We start from the raw sequence: 22136 nt of genomic DNA on the forward strand, positions 1-22136 counted from the left end.
GAAGGTAAGGAATCATTCTTGTACTTACTTTTGAAAATAATAGGAAAGACTGCTGATTGAAACAAATTTGATAAAGGGCAGATTGTAATGGCAAGAAGACTTGGAATGAGTATCTCTGAAACTGCATGACTGGTAGGTTGTTCATGAACTGCCATTGTTAGTACTTATGCAAAGTGGATAAATGATGGTGAAACCAGCAGTAGATGCCAAGGTGTTGGACCTCCACATAACATCAAAGAAAAAGGATGTCAGAGACTGGCTTGATACAGCAAAATCGACATCAGACTGTGACTCGGCTGACAGTACAATGCAGGTCCAAGTGCAGTGTTTTTCAGAACACACAGTTCAATGGGCACTATTGGATATGGGACTGCACAGAAAATGTTCTGCTCATGTGCGTCTGTTGACCATGCATCACTGTCAACTATACCTACAGTGAGCCTGGGAACATAGAGACTGAACCATGGAAAAGTGGAAGACAATTGCCTGGTTGGATAAATCATGATTTCTCATTCATCATGTCGATGGTCTTGGGCAAGCACTTGCTCCTCCACTGTGTATAGCAGGTCTTCCAAGTGAACAGTTGCTTTGTCTTGTACAGCAGGTCATATACATGCTGGTGGCGGTGGTGGTATTATATTTTGGGGAAGGTTCTCATGGGCAGTTCTGCGACCCTTAGTTGTGGTGAACAGAGCATAAAAGCTGCGGACTATCTGAAAATAACTGCAGAGTAGCTGCAACCTTATGTGGCATCTATCTTCCCAACTGGACTTTAAAACTTTTAACTTTTTTTTTTTTTTTTTTAAACTGTGACTTTAAAACTTAAGACTATGCAAAACATATGCGACACCTAATCTAGAAGAATGAGAACACAATACGTAAATATTAGGCATCATGACACCATATGTGGCTATTAACTACATAGCATTAAGCACCATATGGTATATATAACCATTAAACCAAAGACCAAAAGTGGGTTCTTTGATGTCATTCAAATTCTTTGACTGAGTTGTCAGACAGAGTTCTGTTCAAGGCTATTATTTAATTATGGAAGTTTTGAAATGTTTACTATTTAGAGAAAGAGGAAGTAGTGAATTTTATGATTGAAACTTATGAGTTGATTATGTTTTAGAAAAGAAATTTTTTTTAACCTTATTATTTTTTTTGGGGGGGGGAGGAATATAAATGCTATTAAAATTCAGTCCTCCAAATGGGGTTTCTTCATTCTTTTTTAGGTCTTTTGAAAGACATATTGGGTTGAAACACAAGTAATGGCCGTTTTTTTAATTTAAAAATTTTTATTTCAACAAAAAAAAAAAAAAAAACTTATTCAATAATATTTGAGTTTTTGGAGGACTTCTATAGACCCAAGATGTCGAACTTTAGTCATTCGGCTACAACCCGTTCGTTCGACTAATTCTCGAGTGGTTTGATGCATGTCTTCGTGCAGAAGTTGAATGAGATGCTTTTCATCAAACTCATTTGGTCGTAAGGAACAAGCAGCGTCTTTGAGGTTGAAATTTCCATTTTTTAATTTGACAAACCAATTTCTTGCGCTCAGGCATTGCACCTTCTCCATACTCGCAAACAAATCTCTCAGGCAGCTTCTGCAGCATTGGTGCCTCGAGTAAACACAAAAAGAAGGTGTTGAAAATGCTTATTTTTATCGACTTGACACTCCAATTTAATGATCTGAAAAATAATAAAAATTAGCTCAGGCAAAAAAATCAAATATACCATCTTGCAGAGGGAAAGATTCTCTTTCGTATAACACAAAACATTATGCTAATAATATTTTATTTTTACCACGTAATTTTAAACACAACATAAACGGCCATTACTTATGTTTCAAACCAATAGAATACTCTTTATGAATGTTATTGAAACTTCTCTTTGTAACCACACATATCTTAAGTTAGTGTATTCATCAGTATTTTTTGTTATTCTTTTTCATATTTTTTTGAGACAATTTACTTTTTCTTGCCGGTTTCGATATAGCAAACCAAATTCCCAGTCTCTTGAAGTTTGTTATAGGAGGTTTCAACTATACTCATTTATAATCCACAATTTCTTTTAAATGCAAAGTATTTTAATGCCCTTTTTTTACTTTGTACTTCTTTACATTAGTTAAATATATCATCTTTTCTGCTTTTTTATGTGGAACTTCTTAAACATGTTAATATTTCAACTGCAGTATTATTCATGATTTTATTTTATATACAAAATTTAGTTTGGAATACTATTTAAAAATTTAAAATAATTTTTTGTTATATTATTAATATACAGAAACTCTGTTTTGATGCTTATTATAAAGATAGTACTACTGGTGAATATAAAACATGCAAAGTGCTTTATTACTTGGAAGATGGTTCCATTAAGATTTATGATCCAAAGTTAAAGAAAATTAATCAAGACAAGGGTATGTATTACATGCATATAAATACAAAAATATTATATTTATTTATAAATATAAAAGATTTTAGATGTTTTAAATTTGTACAAATTCATAGAATGTATCATAAGATATTTTATCTAATTTGATCAAAATATAATGAAGTATTTAAAACTGAAAAATAAATATGCCATATTTTAAGAATTTTTATTAATCTGGTATTGTAAGTATTCTCATAATTATTAATATTACTATATTTTATTAATATTTTTATGCATTTTTCAAAACATTGGATTTACTTTTAAACTATTTTAATACCTTTTTAAGTAATGCAATTTAAAATTTTGAAAGGAATCAATAAAACCAAATTTCAAATCAGTAGAAGAATAATTCTGAATGAATATATTTTTTAATGAAAATTATCCTAGTATTAACTTCGAATATTTTTGTTAGCTGTTACAGTGACTTTGTATGAGTGTATATATATATATATATATATATATGTTATAAATACTCACACAAAATGTTAGTTAATATTTTAAGTAAGGTCAATATGTGAATACTCTTTAAAATATTGTACACATGAGTATAACTACATGCACAGGTTCCCAGCATTTTTTTTTACATAATTAAATGGTACTTGCATTCACAGCATCGCTCTGTATGCTTCATAGTTTAAGATTAAAATATTTAGGAAAATCAAACACCTCACAGACTATGTAATATGGCTAGTCGTCTGGTTCTTAATAACAGCAATAATTATGACAGTTGCAGATATCCATTGCTAGATATGTGAAGGGTATAATAGCAATGCAGTGAATTACAATAGGAGTATGTAATATGATCAGTCATTCGGTTCTTAAAAACAATAAATGTGACAGTTGCAGATATTCATTTTTAGATATATGAAGTGTATATAATAACAATGCAGTGAGTAACAATAATGGGCCAAAATGAGTGAGATTGTTCAAGGAAGATCAAAACACAGATGGTAGAGTTCTATGAGAAAGAAATCCAAAAACTCAATTGTATGGTTACAAAGGAATGTTTGTTATGATATTTGTTTAAAGCGACAGTGAAATTACATACAAAAATAGGCATACATTCAGAAAACAGATGAGTATTTAGCCCAAATGGGTATTAGCTCAAAAGGGCTAGTCTTAAAATGTCCGAATCACTTTTCAAATTGTTGCCACCTAATATTATCATCGTGTATGTATTTAAAGAAAGTAAATAATGAATAATCTACATGAATGTATGTATGTTTCTCGCACTGTGAAAAAAACAACGGTACCTAGATTCATCAAATTTCGAATGCACTCAAAAATGGGCACCTGGAAGCCCAAATTTAGAATTTGTTTTATTGTCTATTTAATATTTTGTCAAATTTTAATAGATTCAAAGCAAGCATTGACAATGCTGTAGAAAATAAAACATTTTTATCTCCAACATGCAAGACTGTTTATCAGAAATTCTAAAGATATGCTGTTAATAAATATTTTTAGCACAATGTGGTGTTAACCCAAATGATTTCGAAACATGTACATGTATGAAACTGATTTTTGTTGCTTGACTTCTGAATTAGTATTTGTTCGGCATGTTATTGTGTCTTAATGTACATGTATGTAAAAAAATGGCCTATTTGGGCATAATATAAAATCTGAAAGCTTTCAGATTTTATTTTATTTATTTATTTTAAATTGTTTGTTTCATTTTTATTGCAAAATAGATGTTACTTAAAAATATAATCCTCATGTTACAGTGATAGGAACAATACAATATTTCAACAGTGAACAGTAATACTTCAAACAGTGATAGGAACAATACTTATTAAAAAAAAAAAAAAAAAAAAAAAAAAAACCCTTTTGAAAACAGCAGTGTGGGAGCTACTAATATTTATATGGGAACGACTTATATTTTCAAAATAAGTTAGTGAAAGTATATTCAAATTAGTTGAGCAGTTTCAACATCTTAAATAGCAGCTTTCCAGTATTTTTCAAACTTTACATTATACACTACCCTACATTTTGCATCTATGCAACTTAGCAATACTACACATAGCATTATGCTGCTCCATTCTAGTAACAGTAGAAGTAGTACATACATATTTAAAAAAAGTATGATTTTTTTTTACTTTTTAATCTGATTGATTTAAATAAAAATGCATTTAAATCATGATATATTTAATTATAAACATTTAATATTTTACAGAATTACATTATATGTTTTTTCATTTTTGCTTCCTTGTACAAAGTAAAGGAAATATTGTATCTGCGAAAAATTTTGGGTATCATATTTCAATAGAATATCCATTTTGACCATTCCTGAATCCAATTAGACAATTTTTTTTTGTATGACATCTGTACGTACTGTATAGAAGTAAATAATTTCTATACAAGAGCAATTCAATCCACTAACATGTATAAAAAATTAACCAAATATCCTAAAACTTAATAACTGCATCATTGTTCTGGGAAGATTAGCCAATTGTTTTTTCAAACAATTAGTTTATTTTAATTAGAAGTAAAGAATCAAATTTTTATGTTTATGACATACATTGCTATTCCAGATTTATAAGAAATATTTTTAGTGCAAAAATAACTGTTTTTATGTGTAAAGGAAAAGTCTGAGGTTTTGATATAATCTTGCAATCAATACACAAGTTGAATGAAAAAAAAATATATCCAATTTTCTCTCTTGCAGGTTGCTTGATTACAAGACAAAAATTAAAAAAGACAATTACTAATGTTTGGAAGAATGATACATTTTATACAATTCAAGATTTTAATATTGGAACATGCCTAGAAATTTATGGAAATAAATATACATTGATTAATTGTGACTCCTTCACAAACGAATTTTTAACAAACACGGGTTTCAAACTGAAAACACCTATTGCTGAATTTTCTCATTTACTGCCTGAGAGTGAGGTATAGATTTTCTTTGAATTTCATAAATATTGTATATATACTTTTAGTTTGTTATCAGCATTAATTACTGTTTATGTTTTGTATTTTTTTTTTTTTTTTTTTTCATTTCTCTACTTATATAACTTACTTTCTAACTGTCATTAAATTTTACACATTTTCATTATTTTTTGTATTCCAGTAATAATTATCTTTTTAGTACTAAAAATGTGATATTAATTCCAGTTTATTGAAAATCAATTCATTATATTTTCATAATTAATAACTGGTTTCTAGTTGTAATTTAAGCAAAGCATAACTTATATTGAAAGACATTAACAAATTCAGATGGCAGCACATTCATGCAAAGAACTAAGGCATGTTCTCTATCATTCTTATTGTAGAATTATAACTTTTCTTTCATTTTATAATAAAGTGAATATGATCATAAAACCTAAATAAAGCTTTGGATAAGATTTTGATAATTTTGAATTGAGAATTTTTGCAAACTTTGCTTCAGAACAGAATTTTGACATATTTTCTTTTTTCAAAATCATGTCACGAGTTTAAAATACTATTTATGCTCAAGAAACAGCAGCTCACTAGCAGATACAACCACTGAACAGAGGTAGTTTGACGTGGGTTGAAATCTCAGCAAAGGATCAGTTACATGAACATTTTGTGGTTTTCCTCATGTATAATATGAATATAAGCCAGTTTCCCTTAATAAATCTCCTGCTAACACATTCTTCCCTGTTTGCAAATAGGCATAATCCAATAAATTGAAATCCAATCCGAAAACAACAAGGGGAAAATATGGATAAGATGAAGTGCAGAAATCAAATCAATAGTGCAGTTGGACTATATGAGAAGATATAGTCCAACTCTTCTTGAAGGAAAAAAATCCCCTGTTGCAAAAAGAAATTATTAAGCATTTTACTTTACAGCCAATCCTGTTTATATCAGCAAATTAAAAACTGAAAAGAAAATCTAAAATATGCAGCAAACTATATATTGAAGTTGGTTTTTAAGTTGAAAAAGATAAGATCAACCGCAAATTTCTGTATTTCTAGAAAAGGGTTTAACGATGTAGGAAATAATTCTTTTTAATGAAAGCACATACTGTTAAAAATAGCGATGTGAGGATTTTATTCTTTAAAGGAGTAAAATTCTTTTCTGCTTTAACTGAAATTTAAATTCATGATGTAGTATGTTCTGTAACTTAATTTTTCAAAACATTCATATTATTTCTTTCCCTTTTTCTGTTTCAAGCAAATAAATTTATTTATTTGTTGTTAAAATGTGTGTTATTAAATGTGTTATTAAAATGTTATTAAATGTTATTAAAATGTGTTATTAAAATGAACACTGATTTTTTTAAATTTTTAATCTTTAAATAATTCTGCAATGTTATGAAAAATGGAACTTATTTATTTATTTTTGTGTATGTTTCTAATTATTTAATATTGTTATGGAAAATTCTTATGTATTTTTTGTTGTGTATAATTATTGCGTGTTATTTTACAGTGCATATTGTATTCTTAGTTATTATATTATTTTACTGTGTTTAATGAATTTGTATTGAGCTTATTTTAAATTAATGTATAATATTTAATATTGTTAAACTTTACGGCAAAGCTCCCTTAAGTTTGGCAGAATATGTGTTACAGTTAAAAGGGCGCGGTTGTATTTCCGTTTCTCACGCGTAGGCTTGTTTGGAGGTTAGAGGTCACTGTCCAGCTGCATTTTCCCCTTTTTTCGCGGGGGTTGAAAACACGTGTTTTTCTCGTTCAGAGGCGAATAGTTCTAAGGGGCAGCGATTTTTGACAGAGTTATAGGTTGGAAACATTCTTCTGTTGCGTGGGAAAGAAGGATCTGTCATCTTGTTGAAAGTTCTGAATTTCTGAGAATTTCAGTGGCTATTTATTAGCTTTCTTTTAATTGGTGAAGGGGAGTCCAAGTTTCCTTAAGATTGGCTAAATTTTTAATTTTAGTGTTGTTTGAGCCAATGAGTAACTTTAAAAGATTTTGTAGGGGTAGTCTGGCCAGCTATCTTAAGTTATAATGTGTGGGAATTTTCAATAAATGTGTTTATTATCTTTAATATTGTATGTTTTTTTTTTGTGTGTGTATTAATTGTGGTCTACTGTAGGTCACCCATGTGATCCTAACGGAAACATGGTTTTTCAACCGAACCTGGGTAATTATATTGCGGTAGTAAAAAAAAAAAATCAATTTTAATGTTGGAGACTATACGATCTGTTTACAGAATTTATTTTGATTATGTTGAGTAAACTTCTTAATTGTGAGTTTGTATCTTTCCCCGGTGTTTGAAGAGATCTGTGTGGTATTTGAAAGGTTAAAGGTTTAAGGCTATCTCTAGATTTTGTATTGGAATTTATGTTTTCAGGTTGGAGATATAAATTAGTTTTAATTTAGTGAGAGATAGCGTGTTAAAGATTTTGTTGTGGAAGTGCATTTTCGAATTTTGTTTTTGTCAATTAATCGTGATTCTACCAAAACACCAGGGGGGATATCTTTCTTTGATGTCTCTTAGATTTAAAAGTTTTGATTATTGTATGTACAACTTTAGTAGTTTAGAGAAGTTTTTTTTTTTTTTTTGTCGCGGCACCAAGGAGTCAGCTTTAAAGAGATAAAAGTTAAATGAAAAATATTATTTTTTTTTTCTACGTAACAATATTTATCAGTGAAGAAAAAGTCTACTTTTATATAAATGAAGATTCAATTTTCTTTATATGTTCACTTTCAGATACAAAAAGACTTTCGCCGAAGAACAGCTACTCAAAAGGCCTATAAATTAGCCCACTTTCTTGAAACCTACCCCAAAATGCTTCGCTTCTATGGAATATGGGAAGACAACAAAGTTCCAAAGGACAAAAAATTATATATCATACTCCTTGTTAGTCTTACTGATGGTACATTCAAAATTATCGAAGATCGGGAACTTGATTCGCGGTCTTATGACTCTCGTCTTGTCTTAAAACCATCACTAATTCCAAAGGTTAATATTTTTCCTTTTAAATTTATTTAATGTGGTAACAAAAATAATTAAAAAATAAGCTGAAAAGGCTTATAATAATTTATATGTAATTAATCATAATTTAGAATTCAGCTACTTTTTTATTTATTTTTGATGCATTTCTTTTTTTGCCTTTGATCTTGACAATATCCATCACTCGGAGACTATATTTGTTGTGAAAATATTTGAAATATTAATACCAAATTATGCTATATTTATATTAACATTTGAACAGAGAAGTATGTTGGCATGCTTTTTAAATTATATACTGATTTAGGTACATATATCTTCTGTAGCGGTCTTCGCAAAGGATATTAATGTTGTCATGTGTCTGAATTGGCGAGAAACAAACAGTTACAGGTGCGCATTTCTTCTACCCTGTTATGCTTTAATGATTTTTTTGCCCGTAGTTCACATTTCTTCAGCTAGTGAAAATTTTTGCTTTTAGAATATTGCTGTTTTTCATTGCAAATATTTAATTATACTAACTATTTTTCATCTACCATCAAATGAAATAGATGCTATATTTTTTTCCAATAAAAATGATTTTATCAAGTGAGAAAATTTGTGGAAATGGGCATAATATGCCCATATACATTAGAAAAGTCCAGTAATATATGTTAGTAATGTCCCATTAATATATGCTAGACAAGCAACCATTTAGTGATTTAATGTTCAGGCACCAAGTTCACTGTGATTTTCAGCATGTTTATTATTTGAGGCATTATTAAGAGCTATTGCTGAACTGTGGCCACAAAAATAGTTGTACAAAATGAATTTTCTGTTATGTTTACGTTATTTAAAATATTATTTTTACAATTTATTTAATTAAATACTATATAAATTACAAACTTATATTAAATTCTTCCTATATGTATATATTAAATAACTTAGGCTGTGTAGATAATTATTGTTTATTATATTCAATTTCTTTTTTTGTGTATGCTTTTGTAACATTTGGCAACAAATCACACTTTCTTAAGCCCAAATAGTGCCAATGCCGTTACAGAAGATAAGTACACTTGTTTACTTATTTCAAGATTAAATGGAAAACGACCACAAAAATTAAGTCATGTGTCTATCAGAAACAGTGGCGTAGCTAGGGTGGGGCAAGGGGGGACATCTGTCCCCGGGCGCAGCATTCAGGGGGCGCCTAACTGATGTTACGGAATTTTAGAATGAAATGTTTTCCGTTCTTGGCACAGAGAAAGGGGCGCAAAATCTTCAGTTGTCCCCGGGCGCTGAAAACCCTAGCTATGCTACTGATCAGAAAAGATTTATTAAGTTCATTCTGTGCCTATTAAGTAAGGTATGGCCATGAAGCATGCATTGAGATTTTAGTTGGGAATATAGTCCCAACTCATTATTGAACTACTTAACAATAATTGAATATAGGCGCTTTGTAATTTTAAAGGCAGTAATTTGTATAAATGTGATTGTGATAAAATGTCCTATGCTTGTAGCACTTAATAACCAATTCCAAAATTTTAAATAGATCATGCTTAAACCATGCAAGAAGAAAGTTTTCATGAGGAACTCATCTGCTTTTCTGACAGATTCATCATTTGATATTTATTTCTTCAGTTGTATTTCCATTATATCATGCTTTTTAGTTAATAACTTTGACGCAGCATACGATGAGTTGCATCATAGGCTGAAATTCCCAACTTTTCCATTAAACCATGTAAGTTATGGCAATACACAAATGCATAATTACTTCAAAAGTATTGCAGAAATACACTTTCTCTTAATTGAAAGAAGGATACCTTAGCTCCTTTTTCAAACAAGTTTTTTTCATGCAGTCTTGATGCTAACAGTCAGTCAGTCAGTTTCATGCAGTCTTGATGCTAAAGATTTTTAGGTAGTCCCAGATCTAGTGCTGGTCAAATCTTTTACGAACAGAATCATCTTCAGTTTCAAAACCTTTGTCGTTGAGGTCAATTAGGTATTCATCAGAATTGTATTCCTGCATTTCCAAAGAGGATAATTCTTCAAAAACTAGCACTGAGCATATAGCTGATAGTAAAGTATGACTACTTTATTTTACAACTACCTCATCTATAATAAAATGGATCGGGGCTATTTAAACACTTACGACATGAACTAGCAGAGGCAGACACAAGGAAAGGTTTCATTTTATATATAAATAAAAACTAAACACTGCTAATTTTGTATACAAATAAGAACTGGGACTCCATGTCAGAATGCACTTTACTACATCAGAGCAATATGCAATGTCTCACTATAATATTTTAAATGTGACTGAACTAGTCTAGACATCTAGACAAGTATGCACCTGTTGCCGGTCCTCTATGGCGTTATTCACTTAATGCCAATTGGAGGGTTTATGCCATCCAATAGGAAAGCAGTAGTATGTCATGTACTATTATTGGGACTATTCAAAGGAAATATCTTATTTATTGTAACCTCCTACTCTGGTTCAGCCTAAAAGTAAAAAAAAACTAAGTCATGCAATAAATGTCTAATTTATTGCAGTTAAAACAAATAGGGGTTGATCTTTGGATTATGGCAACTTGGCGATTTTTTGGCGAAAATTTGGCGACCAACTCTGCTACAGCAACCCTCCATTTTGTCTTCACGAAGTAAAGACATGTTTCTTTTCTTTTTATTTACTGAACACTTTCCAACAATCTACTAGCCGAATTACACTTATGCTAGAAATTTTATGTAACAAAACTGCTTAATCATGACAAATATTAACTGCAAAATTGGGAAAAAGTGCACAATCGCAAACTCCTTGCGCGTTTTTCAGAATAGCACATACACATAAACCATTTACATGTCGACTTATTTTTACTTAAAAAAACATCCCAGAATTGCACAAAAATGGCATTCCACACACTCTTAACTTTATCCATCTACACTGCTATTTTCTGATAAATTAAAAAAATTTGCACGAAAATGCAAAAAAATTCTGTGAATCTTTAAATTCGATAAAAAGCACATATATGAAATTACCTGATCGCGAAAAAGTATATACCCTTTCCAAGGATGAACATTTCCACGTATAAAATAAATAAAATATCCAAAAACATTTACCTCTAAATTATCTATTATATTATAAACGTCACCAACGAATTCATACCGCAAACATTACAAATGGTTACAAATACTTAGTGTCAAATATTTAAATTATTTCCATACATGTATAACGTTGCGCGCCTCCAACTTGCACGCAACCAAGAGGTGACTGTGAAAGCTGTATAAAACACAGAGTCTTGTAAAGGGTTTAAGTCCCTTTTTATTCAATGTAATAAATTACAATTGCGTCCTCTTGATGCTTACAGACGGTGCCAACTCGGCAGTCAAATAAAAATAATAACCTGAAAAGAAACTAAAGACAAGATTCTAACTATGAGGCTCTCTAAAATAACTAACTCACCGCGTTTTACAATACCGCTGCTAATTCAGCAGACTGGAAGCTCACTGGAACGATTAACACTACTTCCCGCCAAGCACATAGGCCGAAACGCGGGGTTCTTCAAATTCTCGCTAACTACCTCCGCGCTCGCTAAGTAAGAATATCACACACCGAACTCGTTTCCTTCTATTTAAATCAGAATACTTTCGCTGATAATTTGAATCCTTGCGCGTTCTACTCAAATTTACATATTCTGGCATTGGCAGTTCCAGGGGAAAGTAAGGCTTGACAGGAAAGATAGTTTAAACTTAAAATAAATGTTAGTTAAAATAAATATAAACCCTACATTTGCCGCTGCCAGAATTTGGAAAACTTGGAAGCAGGTCCTACAAACGACCTGTTGTAAGTTTCTCTAATTCTGAACTAACTGGCGAGAACCTCGTTTACACAAAAAAATATCTTATGTAACAATTTGTATACTAAAATTCTGTTGCTCGTTATAAAGCTCTCTTCTTACAGCAACTTTTCCTGGACTTCATCAATCAATCTTGGTCTTTCCTTCCAGCATCTGGAAGGAATAAGTATCAGTATCTTTCTACATACATTATAATTTACACTTTCTTGACACAATAATTTTTTGTTTTTAAACGATTCGTTTTTCTTAGTTATTGCTTACTTCACATTCATTCAATTTTTCAAGCATTAATTTAACTTTACCCTGGCTCTCCACCGTGTGTGGTGTCAAACGGGAATATTCGTGTTTTAGTCTTACAACACTTCCCCTAACCACCATGATTTGTTAGAATTCAATGACCAAATAGACACACCTTACTCGACATTCCACAACTCAGTGAGCTACTTTAATATTCTTAAAAATTCAAATGTAGGTGGAGAACCCTACAAAACACATTCATTCTAACTTCCCCCTCATTCATCTTTAAACATGCAGGCTTTCGCTCTAAAGCATGACTTTATCTACAATTTAATACTTAAATTTTGACTTCATTGCTTTTAAGCATTCACTTTTAGCATCTACAATTTTATGCTTCTAGACTACATTCTACTTTTACATAATATTCAAGTATTTACGTACATTTACAAAATTTTAATACATATGATTTGTACAATTTACCATAAAATGAATAAGAGAAAATAAATTTTTACTTTACTCATTCTTCGCCAAGCTGGCGGCACTGAAAGTAAAATTCTTATTAATACAAGAATACGATTTTTATCTTCGGCCAAATTTTGGCTTTAACATAACAGAATTAGTCTTTCGACCAACAGAAAATGCTTGTTTTTAGCTTTTACACTTAAAGAAAATAATACTTTTGCCTTAGCTAAATAAAGTAAAACAAAACTAAGTCTCAACCGAGACATATTGACTTTCGTCAAAACATAGAACTTCGTACTTATGCATAACATTTCGGAACAAAAGAGAAAAAAAAAATTATAGAAGGTTTTAACTTATCTTTGAGTTTTCGATGCTTGAAACTCCGTCATTCGTTTTTGGCAGAATTGGTCCCAAGTTAGAGGTTTCATGGATGTTAATCTTCTCCTTACTGCCCTCCAAGTGTCGTCCACCTGACTTTTTCTTTTGCGTCCTCTACATGCTGGCCTCTTGGCGGAGTAATCGTCTGGTTGTTGGCCTTTCTGTTTCTCCCTGGGACGGCTGGTCTTGACGTCCTCTGGTCTGGAGTCCTTCTTGAATTTCTTCTGTTCCTCGTATTTTTGTGTTTCCTGTTGGCGTTTCAGTTTCCGGAACGGCGGCCTTGCTGGCACCTGACTCTGTGGCCGTGTGCGCGTTCTCCTTGATGTGTAATTTCTCCTGCCATCTTTTGTAGGTGGTGTTTTCGTCTTTACCACGGTTTCTTTACCCGGTTCATCTGTATTTTTGTTTTTCTTAAACGCCGGAGTTTGAAAATCATTTTTTCTTTTTGATACCGACGTCCGGGTTGTAGAAGTGCTAGGTCTCTCTTCAGTTCTCCGTTTCTTGGGTGGTGGAATAGTTGTTGCAGTCTCTGGCCCTTCTATTTCGTTTAGACTTGAGTCCTGCAAGAAACTTTTAAGGATTTCAAAATCATTTGGATTATAGTATTTTTTCACCTGGTCGGGACTTGCTTTACAGATTTCCCCTCTCTCGTTTTTAAGATATAAGACTACTCCTTTGATTTCCTGAATTACATAGGGGCCTTCAAACTTTGGAGCTAGCTTTGCCATAAAATTGTCTGGGGCACTTGATAAAGAAATTTTCCGCTTCAATACTTTATCCCCAACTTTAAAATCTGCTTCCCGGCGTTTTCTATCGTAATATAGTTTCTGCCTATTTCTTGCCGTATCCGAGGTTTTAAGCGCCTGATCAATCAACTTTTGCACATCTTTTTGTTTAAACTCCTGCTCTCTTTGTTGCACAAAGAATAATTTATCTAAAGGCGTAATTAACTTTCTGCCTAAAAATAATTCTGCTGGAGTTTTTCCCGTAGTATCATGATGTGCCGTTCTTAAAGCATAAGCTAATTCATTTATGTAGCCATCCCAGCGCTTGTGATGTGTGCTAACGTAACTGCGAATTATTTTTACAATGTTTTTATTAACTCTTTCTGCTATGTTAGCCTGTGGTCTATACGGAACCATTTTGATATGGCGTATGCCAAGTCCATTGCATATGTTTTCAAATATTTGACTAATGAATTGTTTTCCGTTATCGCTAATGACTTTTATCGGTGCACCGTATTTTAAAATGTATCTCTGTAAGAATGCATCTGCGACTGTTTTGGCTGACGCACGTTTAAGTGGAACAATTTCTATCCATTTTGAAAAATGATCTACTATTACTAAAAGAAAACGATTTTTATTTAACTCGCTCTGGGGGAAGGGACCAAGGAGATCTATGCCTAAAATTTCATTCAGAAATGTAGCGCGAATGCTATTTAAGTACCTGGCCGGGCTGTAATTAATATCATTTATTAACTGACATTGATTGCAGGACCTGACATACGCCGTTACTATTTTGTATAATTGCGGGAAATATACCGCCTCGCGTACCCTTTTTAAAGTCTTTCTGACCCCTAGGTGGCCCGCTGTTTTTTTTTTTGTGCAACTCCTTCAAAATGCTTAATCGAAGCGAGGCTGGGATGACTGGCTTATACTCAAGATTTTCGTTTGTTGTTTTCGTATAAAATAATAAATTATCTATTATTTCATAGTTTTTTGCTCTATTTCTTATCGCATCGATATCTGTATGCTCAAAGCTTTCGGGGTCTTTCAAATAAGCATAGATATTTCCAAATTCAGGATCAGCTTTCAGTTCAGTAATAACCGTATCTCTAGAATCTAAAATTTTTGAAGTCAACACAGCGCATTTAAGTTCATTTCCTTCATCGTCCAGTTTTATACGAGAAAGTGCGTCAGCTACATTGTTTTCCTTACCCGGTTTATATTTTATTGTGATATTATATTCTTGGAGTTTTAAAGCCCATCTTATTAACCTGGGCGTTAGGTTTTTCCCCGAGTAAAGTCTACCAACAGCCGCATGATCCGAAAAGACTGTTACTGGCGATTTGCCGAAATAAACTCGAAATTTGTGTACAGCCATTAATACGGCTAATGTTTCTCTTTGTGTAGCTGTATAATTCCTTTGTGTCTGATTCAACGTTTTACTAAAAAATGCCAGCGGATGGTTATTTTGCATAAGAACCGCACCCACCGCATAGTCTGACGCATCTGCCGCAATTTCCAGATTCTCGTCCCCCTCAGGGAATTTTAAAACAGGGGCATTAATAAGCGCTTCTTTTAATCTTTCAAAAGCTGTGTTAGCTTCCGCTGTCCATGTAAATTTAGCCCTTTTTATTTTGATTACTAAGAGTGGTTCAACAATATTAGCGAAATCTTTTATGAAAGATCGATAGTAAGAACATAACCCAAGGAACGAAGAAAGTTTCTTGGCGGTGGGAAATTCTTAATAGCTTTTATTTTTGAATCTTGCGTTTCTATACCCTTTTGCGAAATTTTATAACCGAGATATTTAAGTTCTTTAGTTGTGAACTTGCATTTTGAGGCGTTAATTGTAAGACCGGCCTCTTTTAATAATTTAAAAACTTGTTCGAGGTCATTAATGTGTTGTTCCAACGTACTACTTGTTATAATTATATCATCTAGATAAATTAAAGTTGATTTTCCTAGGACAGGCTTTAGAACAATGTCCATAGCTCTCTGGAATGTTGATGGGGCTCCACACAACCCAAAGGGCATGCGTAAAAATGCATAAGTGCCCGATTTTGTTATAAACACGGTTTTATGTATATCTTCGGGTCTCATAGCTATTTGATAGTAGCCAGACGTTAAGTCCAAAGTAGACATATATCTTGTCGATTTGATCAGTCTAATGATCTCGTCTATAACCGGCAAAGGGTAAACTGGAAATTTGGTAATACTATTTAGTTTTCTGTAATCAATAGCAAACCTCCAAGCCCTTTTATCCGAAGGAGGAAACTCGTTCTTTTTCCTACATAGTACGACTGGACTCGCGTACTCACTATTTATGGGCGTTATTATTTTATTCTTTAACATCTCTTGAATATGTTCTTCGATGATTAAGTCTTTTTGTTTGTCATAACGGTATGGCTTAGTCCTACAAGGTTTTTCGGCATTTAATTGAATCTTGTGCGTCACGATTTGGCAGTTTCCTGGTTTTTCTGAAAACAAATGAGAAAAATTACTCACCACTTGCTGTATTGCTTTACTTTCATGGTCATTCAGATGGCTAAGGTCCACTTCAGGTGTCTCCACAGGTTCCACCACCCTCTGGTCCATCTCCAACACCACGGAACTATCTTGAAAATTTAATTTGGCCCTCGCGGCCCTTAAAAACTCCATACCTAAAATAAGAGAGTGTTGCAGATCCTTCACCACAAAAATTAATACTTTGAGACTTTCCTCTTTTACCTGTAAGTTTAATGATAATTTCCCGATGCAGTGACATGATTTTCCTTGCGCCGCTATAATTTCCGTATTTCTGGTTTTAAATATTCGTATCCCATAAAAATTCTTTTTGAAGAAATTTTCACTCATAAAATTTCCTTCTACTCCTGTATTGATGAGGGCTTCTACTGGTACATCGCCAACCAGGACTTGTATAATTGGTAGCTGTGAGTTTTTTACGATGACGGTGTTTAAATGTCTATTTGAGGGTTTTTTTAAAACTTCCGGGGTCTGGACCCTCCCTTTCACAGGCCCCTCTACTCGTTTAAAGCTTTCCTTTCAATCTGTGTCTTCTGGGTACGCGGATGTTTATTTTCAAATTTTCTTTTTAGGCCTTGACCTTCGAGTTTCGATGCATTAGCTTGATAGTTCTTTCCCCCATAAGAGCGATTTCCATTTCTGGTTTCCTCCTTCCTTCGGGTACTTTGAGAATATGTTTCCCCTCTCGCTTTTTCCGCTATTCTGCGATTTTGAAACTTCACCGCCAATTCGAAAAGTTCCTGCAATGTGCTTGGGTTTCTAATTTCAAAGTAGTCTTGAACAGCGGGTAACAATCTTGGTAATATTATCTCAATTATCTCCGCATCGGGTTTCTTTCTATAAAGCATATCCGTTAGCTTGATTTTTCGTAAAATAAAGTCCATCAATTGTGCTGTATCCCGTTGATAGAAACTATATAGTTCGGCTTCCAGCCGTGCGCGATCTTTCACTATGGGGAAGGCCTTTACTAACGATTTTTTGAAATTTTCAAATATATATGTCGGGCTTCCAAATTCCCCTAATAAAAATTTGCCTATGTTTTTCCACCATAGCGCGGCCTGTCCTCTTAGTGCTGATGTGGCGATGGCAACTTTTTGTCTTTCAGGCACAGGGTAGAGCTGAAAGTGGTTTTCTAGACCTTCTAAAAATACCGACACCGAATTTTTTCCGTCGAAATAGACGTTTGGCTTGATTGATGCTCTCAAAGTCTGGACCAGGTATCCAAATCCTTCTAACTGACTTGTCATTTCTTGGTGTTGTCCAGCGGCTTCCATCCAGTTTTCGGCCATTTCAGTTCGATAATTGTTCGGGCGCCAATATAATGTTGCGTGCCTCCAACTTGCACGCAACCAAGATGTGAGTGTGAAAGCTGTATAAAACACAGAGTCTTGTAAAGGGTTTAAGTCCCTTTTTATTCAACGTAATAAATTACAATTGCGTCCTCTTGACGCTTACAGACGGTGCCAACTCGGCAGTCAAATAAAAATAATAACCTGAAAAGAAACTAAAGACAAGATTCTAACTACGAGGCTCTCTAAAATAACTAACTCACCGCGTTTTACAATACCGCTGCTAATTCAGCAGACTGGAAGCTCACTGGAACGATTAACACTACTTCCCGCCAAGCACATAGGCCGAAACGCGGGGTTCTTCAAATTCTCGCTAACTACCTCCGCGCTCGCTAAGTAAGAATATCACACACCGAACTCGTTTCCTTCTATTTAAATCAGAATACTTCCGCTGATAATTTGAATCCTTGCGCGTTCTACTCAAATTTACATATTCTGGCATTGGCAGTTCCAGGGGAAAGTAAGGCTTGACAGGAAAGATAGTTTAAACTTAAAATAAATGTTAGTTAAAATAAATATAAACCCTACACATGTTTACTTCAACTGAAACGTATACCAAATTCCTACAAACATAAAATTCACAAAATAACCATCATTTAATTAAAATATCACTAAACCATGTACACATCAACTTATTTTTACTTAAAAAAACATCCCAGAATTGCACAAAAATGGCATTGTGCACACTCTTCACTATATCCATGTACACTGCTTTTTTCTCATAAATTAGAAAAATTTCACGAAAATGCATGAAAATACTCAATTTATTCTACTCAAACGTATTCCAAAATACTACAAACATATAACTCACAAAATCACGATCATTAAATTAAAATATAATTAAATTAAAAAACACTACTTAAAATATAAATAAGCACATACATTAAATTAATAAAAATTAGATTACAATCCTAATTACTTTAAACTAAATCATTGCTAATAACAATTTTCCAATAACACCATATTAATTTTTTTACTCCTTACATTTATTTAGAACAATGCATAAAAATAATATCCTCAAATGATTAAAAATACTAACTTACCTAATCTTCAGAATCTTCATTACGTGGCACACACACTTCCACTATTTCACACAACACACAATGAAGCTTAATACAAAATAATATAGTACTACAGTTTTCCAAATTCCCCCCTTTTCCGATTAAAGAACTGTAATTCATCCATTAATGTCACATGACATACCTCATGATCTCTCATTTCCCTCACACAAAATAATGCGTAATCGGAACTGAGTACTTCTCACATTATTACCAAAGTCGTACCTTTATCGCCTCCAAACTACCAGTTACCATATTCCAAAGATCAGCCCAAATAGGTACTATTCGGTTTTGAGGGCTGTAAAAAATCGCCAAACTATTGTTGATGCCAGTGTTGCCAAAAATAATTGCAGCAACCCTAATGCAGGAAAGGAAGTACAATAGTAAATAACTATTTAAGACTGATGTTTTAATTTTGATGAAAAGTTTATTTCATATAATACTTTTAGTTATAATAATTTATATAAAAAAGGCTAAACATGACTGAATGGAATCATAAGAGTAAATAACTATTTCAGATCATTATTATAATTTATATAAAAACTGCTAAACATAACTGAATGGATACCTGCATCACTATTTCGCTACCGAGTTATCGCTAAAGCATAATTTCATCTCGTTGGTTGTTAAAACATAATTTTCTATAATGAATGATGCCTTTTCTTTGAAAAAATTTTCGGTTAAAGTGCACAATCGCCCACTTATTTGCTTGCCGCTTTTTACAAGGATAAAAACAATTGGATTTTTGTCAATTTTCTTTTACTTTTTCAAAAATAAATAAAAAGAAAAACGAAAGACCAAGGGAGGGGGAGTTTAAAAAATATGAAGTTGATTTTATTATATGGTGGATGGTGTAAAGAGAATTAAGTAATTTAATTCTCTTTATATACTGTATTCTAAACCAATTTTATAAATCCTAATTTGCATACAATATAGAATCTGCAAGTCTGTCAAACTGATCGATGCTCATTCTGAAGTAATTAAAAAACAAGTAATATATATATAAAAAAATTAAGTCAATTCCTACTTAGATCAACAAAGGGGGGGGGGGAACTAACAGAATTTTTTTAAATAAAAAAAATTTTAATATGTGAAAAAGCTGTAATATCATCAAGTGTCATCCACTACAAGTTTAAAAAATTGTATTGTACAACTTGAGTGAATGAATAAAAAGTATTTTATTAACGACTGAAAATTTGAACAAGATATACGAAAAGTGTGAGCTAATACTAGTAGGAATTGAATAATTCCGGATATTCATTTCGTAAACACGGCAGTAAAAAAAAAAAAAAAAATCTCTTTGAACAGGTTGCTCTAAATAAATCTTTCGGATCCATTCTCATTTTTTTTTTTCCAGTTTTGCCTCTGATTAATGAAGTAAAGTTTCAGCTATCAAAAAAATCATCTGATTCAGACAACTTGCTGCAAACATATAGCAGCACAGCGAAGTAACACGATACAGCTCCGTTGCCGCTATATTACAGCGCCACGTGATTTTTGCGCAAAATAATTCTATTGGTTAAACACACTCTTTGCAAGCGTACTCGTTTGAACGTTTTTTTCTCTGGTAATGTAAAAGAGCGTTCGTCAGCTACGTTTCGAGCCTAGTCATGTGGACGGGCCTTTACTGTTAACTTATAATGCTCAGAGGTCATGCGAAAAACAGATGCAGTCTTACATTACTTGCTGTTATCCATGGTCTTGTTCCGATGAGGGGACAAGTGAAATTAGCTACATCAATGAAACTTCAAACAGAGCATTGCTTATTTATAATACTGTGATGGAAATTTCTCATCATTTCAAGAAATTTATCAGCCAGGATGTCACTTTAAAAATAACATTGATTAATCCAACTATCTATATGTATTTAAAGCTTATGATTACTCCCCGTACCCCAAATAGCAAAAGTACTTTAGCAACTTTTTCATTGCTAAATCTTTACTTTCTTATGAAAGACATCATGATTCTTAAATGAACTGTACTTATCATGCAAATTCATGTACACTTGATGGAAGTTATTATTTGCAAAAAGTTAGGATATAGATTACTGCAGAACAGTAAGATTCAAATGCCTAATGGAAACTGCTTTTAGTAATATGTTCATTTATTTGTTGCAATTAGTGCATAACACTTTACTGAATTAAAAATTTTATTCAAATGTAAAAATGTAACATTTTTTAATCTTAGGAAATTCTAGCTATAAATTAAAGAAAAATTAGCTTGCACATATACAAAGTTGAGCTAAAGTATATAATTATTCCTCCTTTATCTTAAATAAATGTTTTCTTATTTTGAGGAAAAGGCATTCATTTTTCAAATTTGTATACCTATTCTTGCATGGATTCACTGGGGTGGAGCAATTTATTTTCTGTAACCATATTATGTTTCTTATTTAGAAATTTATAAAATGAAGAATATCCAATTTTTGAAAAATATAAGCATAGTCTGGCCTTGACATAATCCATGAAATATTCTAATTTTTATGAATTATTTTTCTAGGCCAATCATGTGGTCTGATTTAGAGATTATCTCCCAAGCAAATAGTTTAAAACCACTACTCGTGTTTCTATTCAGTACACATAGTTAAATGCTTCCTCAATGATAAAAATTTTTCTGTATAAATATAAAAGATGTAGTAGCTGTAATACTGATGATAATCAAAATATGTATTGTTAGACTAAAAATTCCTTAATCAAGTTTACAAATAAGATAATTAAAATAATGCAACTGAACACAGCTATAATTTGATCCAAGACAATGTTAAATTTTTTCATAATAATGAGTTAAATCTATCATTTGCTTATTTTATTTCAATTTTCAATAATTATATAAAAGGTTTATTAAAAAAAATAACTTAAATAATAGAAATATTATTTACTAATAGTCTTCTATAAATTTCATTGCACATAAGTATTAAACAAAATTTATTTATTGTTAAACTGTACATTTAACATTAAACACAGTTTACGTGACTAAAGAGAAATTTAAAAATGCAGTTTAATATATATATATATATATATATTTATGGCTAAATTAAAGCCATAAATATATATATATATATATATATGTAAGATAAAAATATATGAATCAAAATTATAGATTAAACTATAAACATTAATTCTTCCTCTCTATTCTAAAATCGTAATAACTTCTTTGCATTGCGTCATTTCTAGATCACTCTATGATCGGCGCAGCTCTGATGACGTTACCATTGGGAACTGAAACTGTCCTTGTAAACCAAAACTTTTCTCTTCGCGTGCCTCCATCTT

General features: G+C 32.1%; 1 protein-coding gene across 2 annotated transcripts in view; it reads left to right on the forward strand.

Annotated features, from left to right (window-relative positions):
* Positions 1–22136, forward strand: part of LOC118186467 (EF-hand domain-containing family member C2-like) — a 38798-nt gene that overhangs the window by 12813 nt on the left and 3849 nt on the right. For both annotated transcript variants that reach the window (XM_035356571.2, XM_085822551.1), the window contains exons 3-6: positions 2287–2419; positions 5096–5322; positions 8069–8320; positions 8616–8698. In XM_035356571.2, the coding sequence (XP_035212462.1) occupies positions 2287–2419; positions 5096–5322; positions 8069–8320; positions 8616–8698 (695 nt within the window). The remainder of the gene's footprint in view (positions 1–2286; positions 2420–5095; positions 5323–8068; positions 8321–8615; positions 8699–22136) is intronic.

The sequence above is a fragment of the Stegodyphus dumicola genome, chromosome 8 (assembly GCF_044657685.1).
Source record: "Stegodyphus dumicola isolate Sdum_Otavi_A_Nest chromosome 8, ASM4465768v1".
NCBI classification, from domain to species: Eukaryota; Metazoa; Arthropoda; class Arachnida; order Araneae; family Eresidae; genus Stegodyphus; species Stegodyphus dumicola.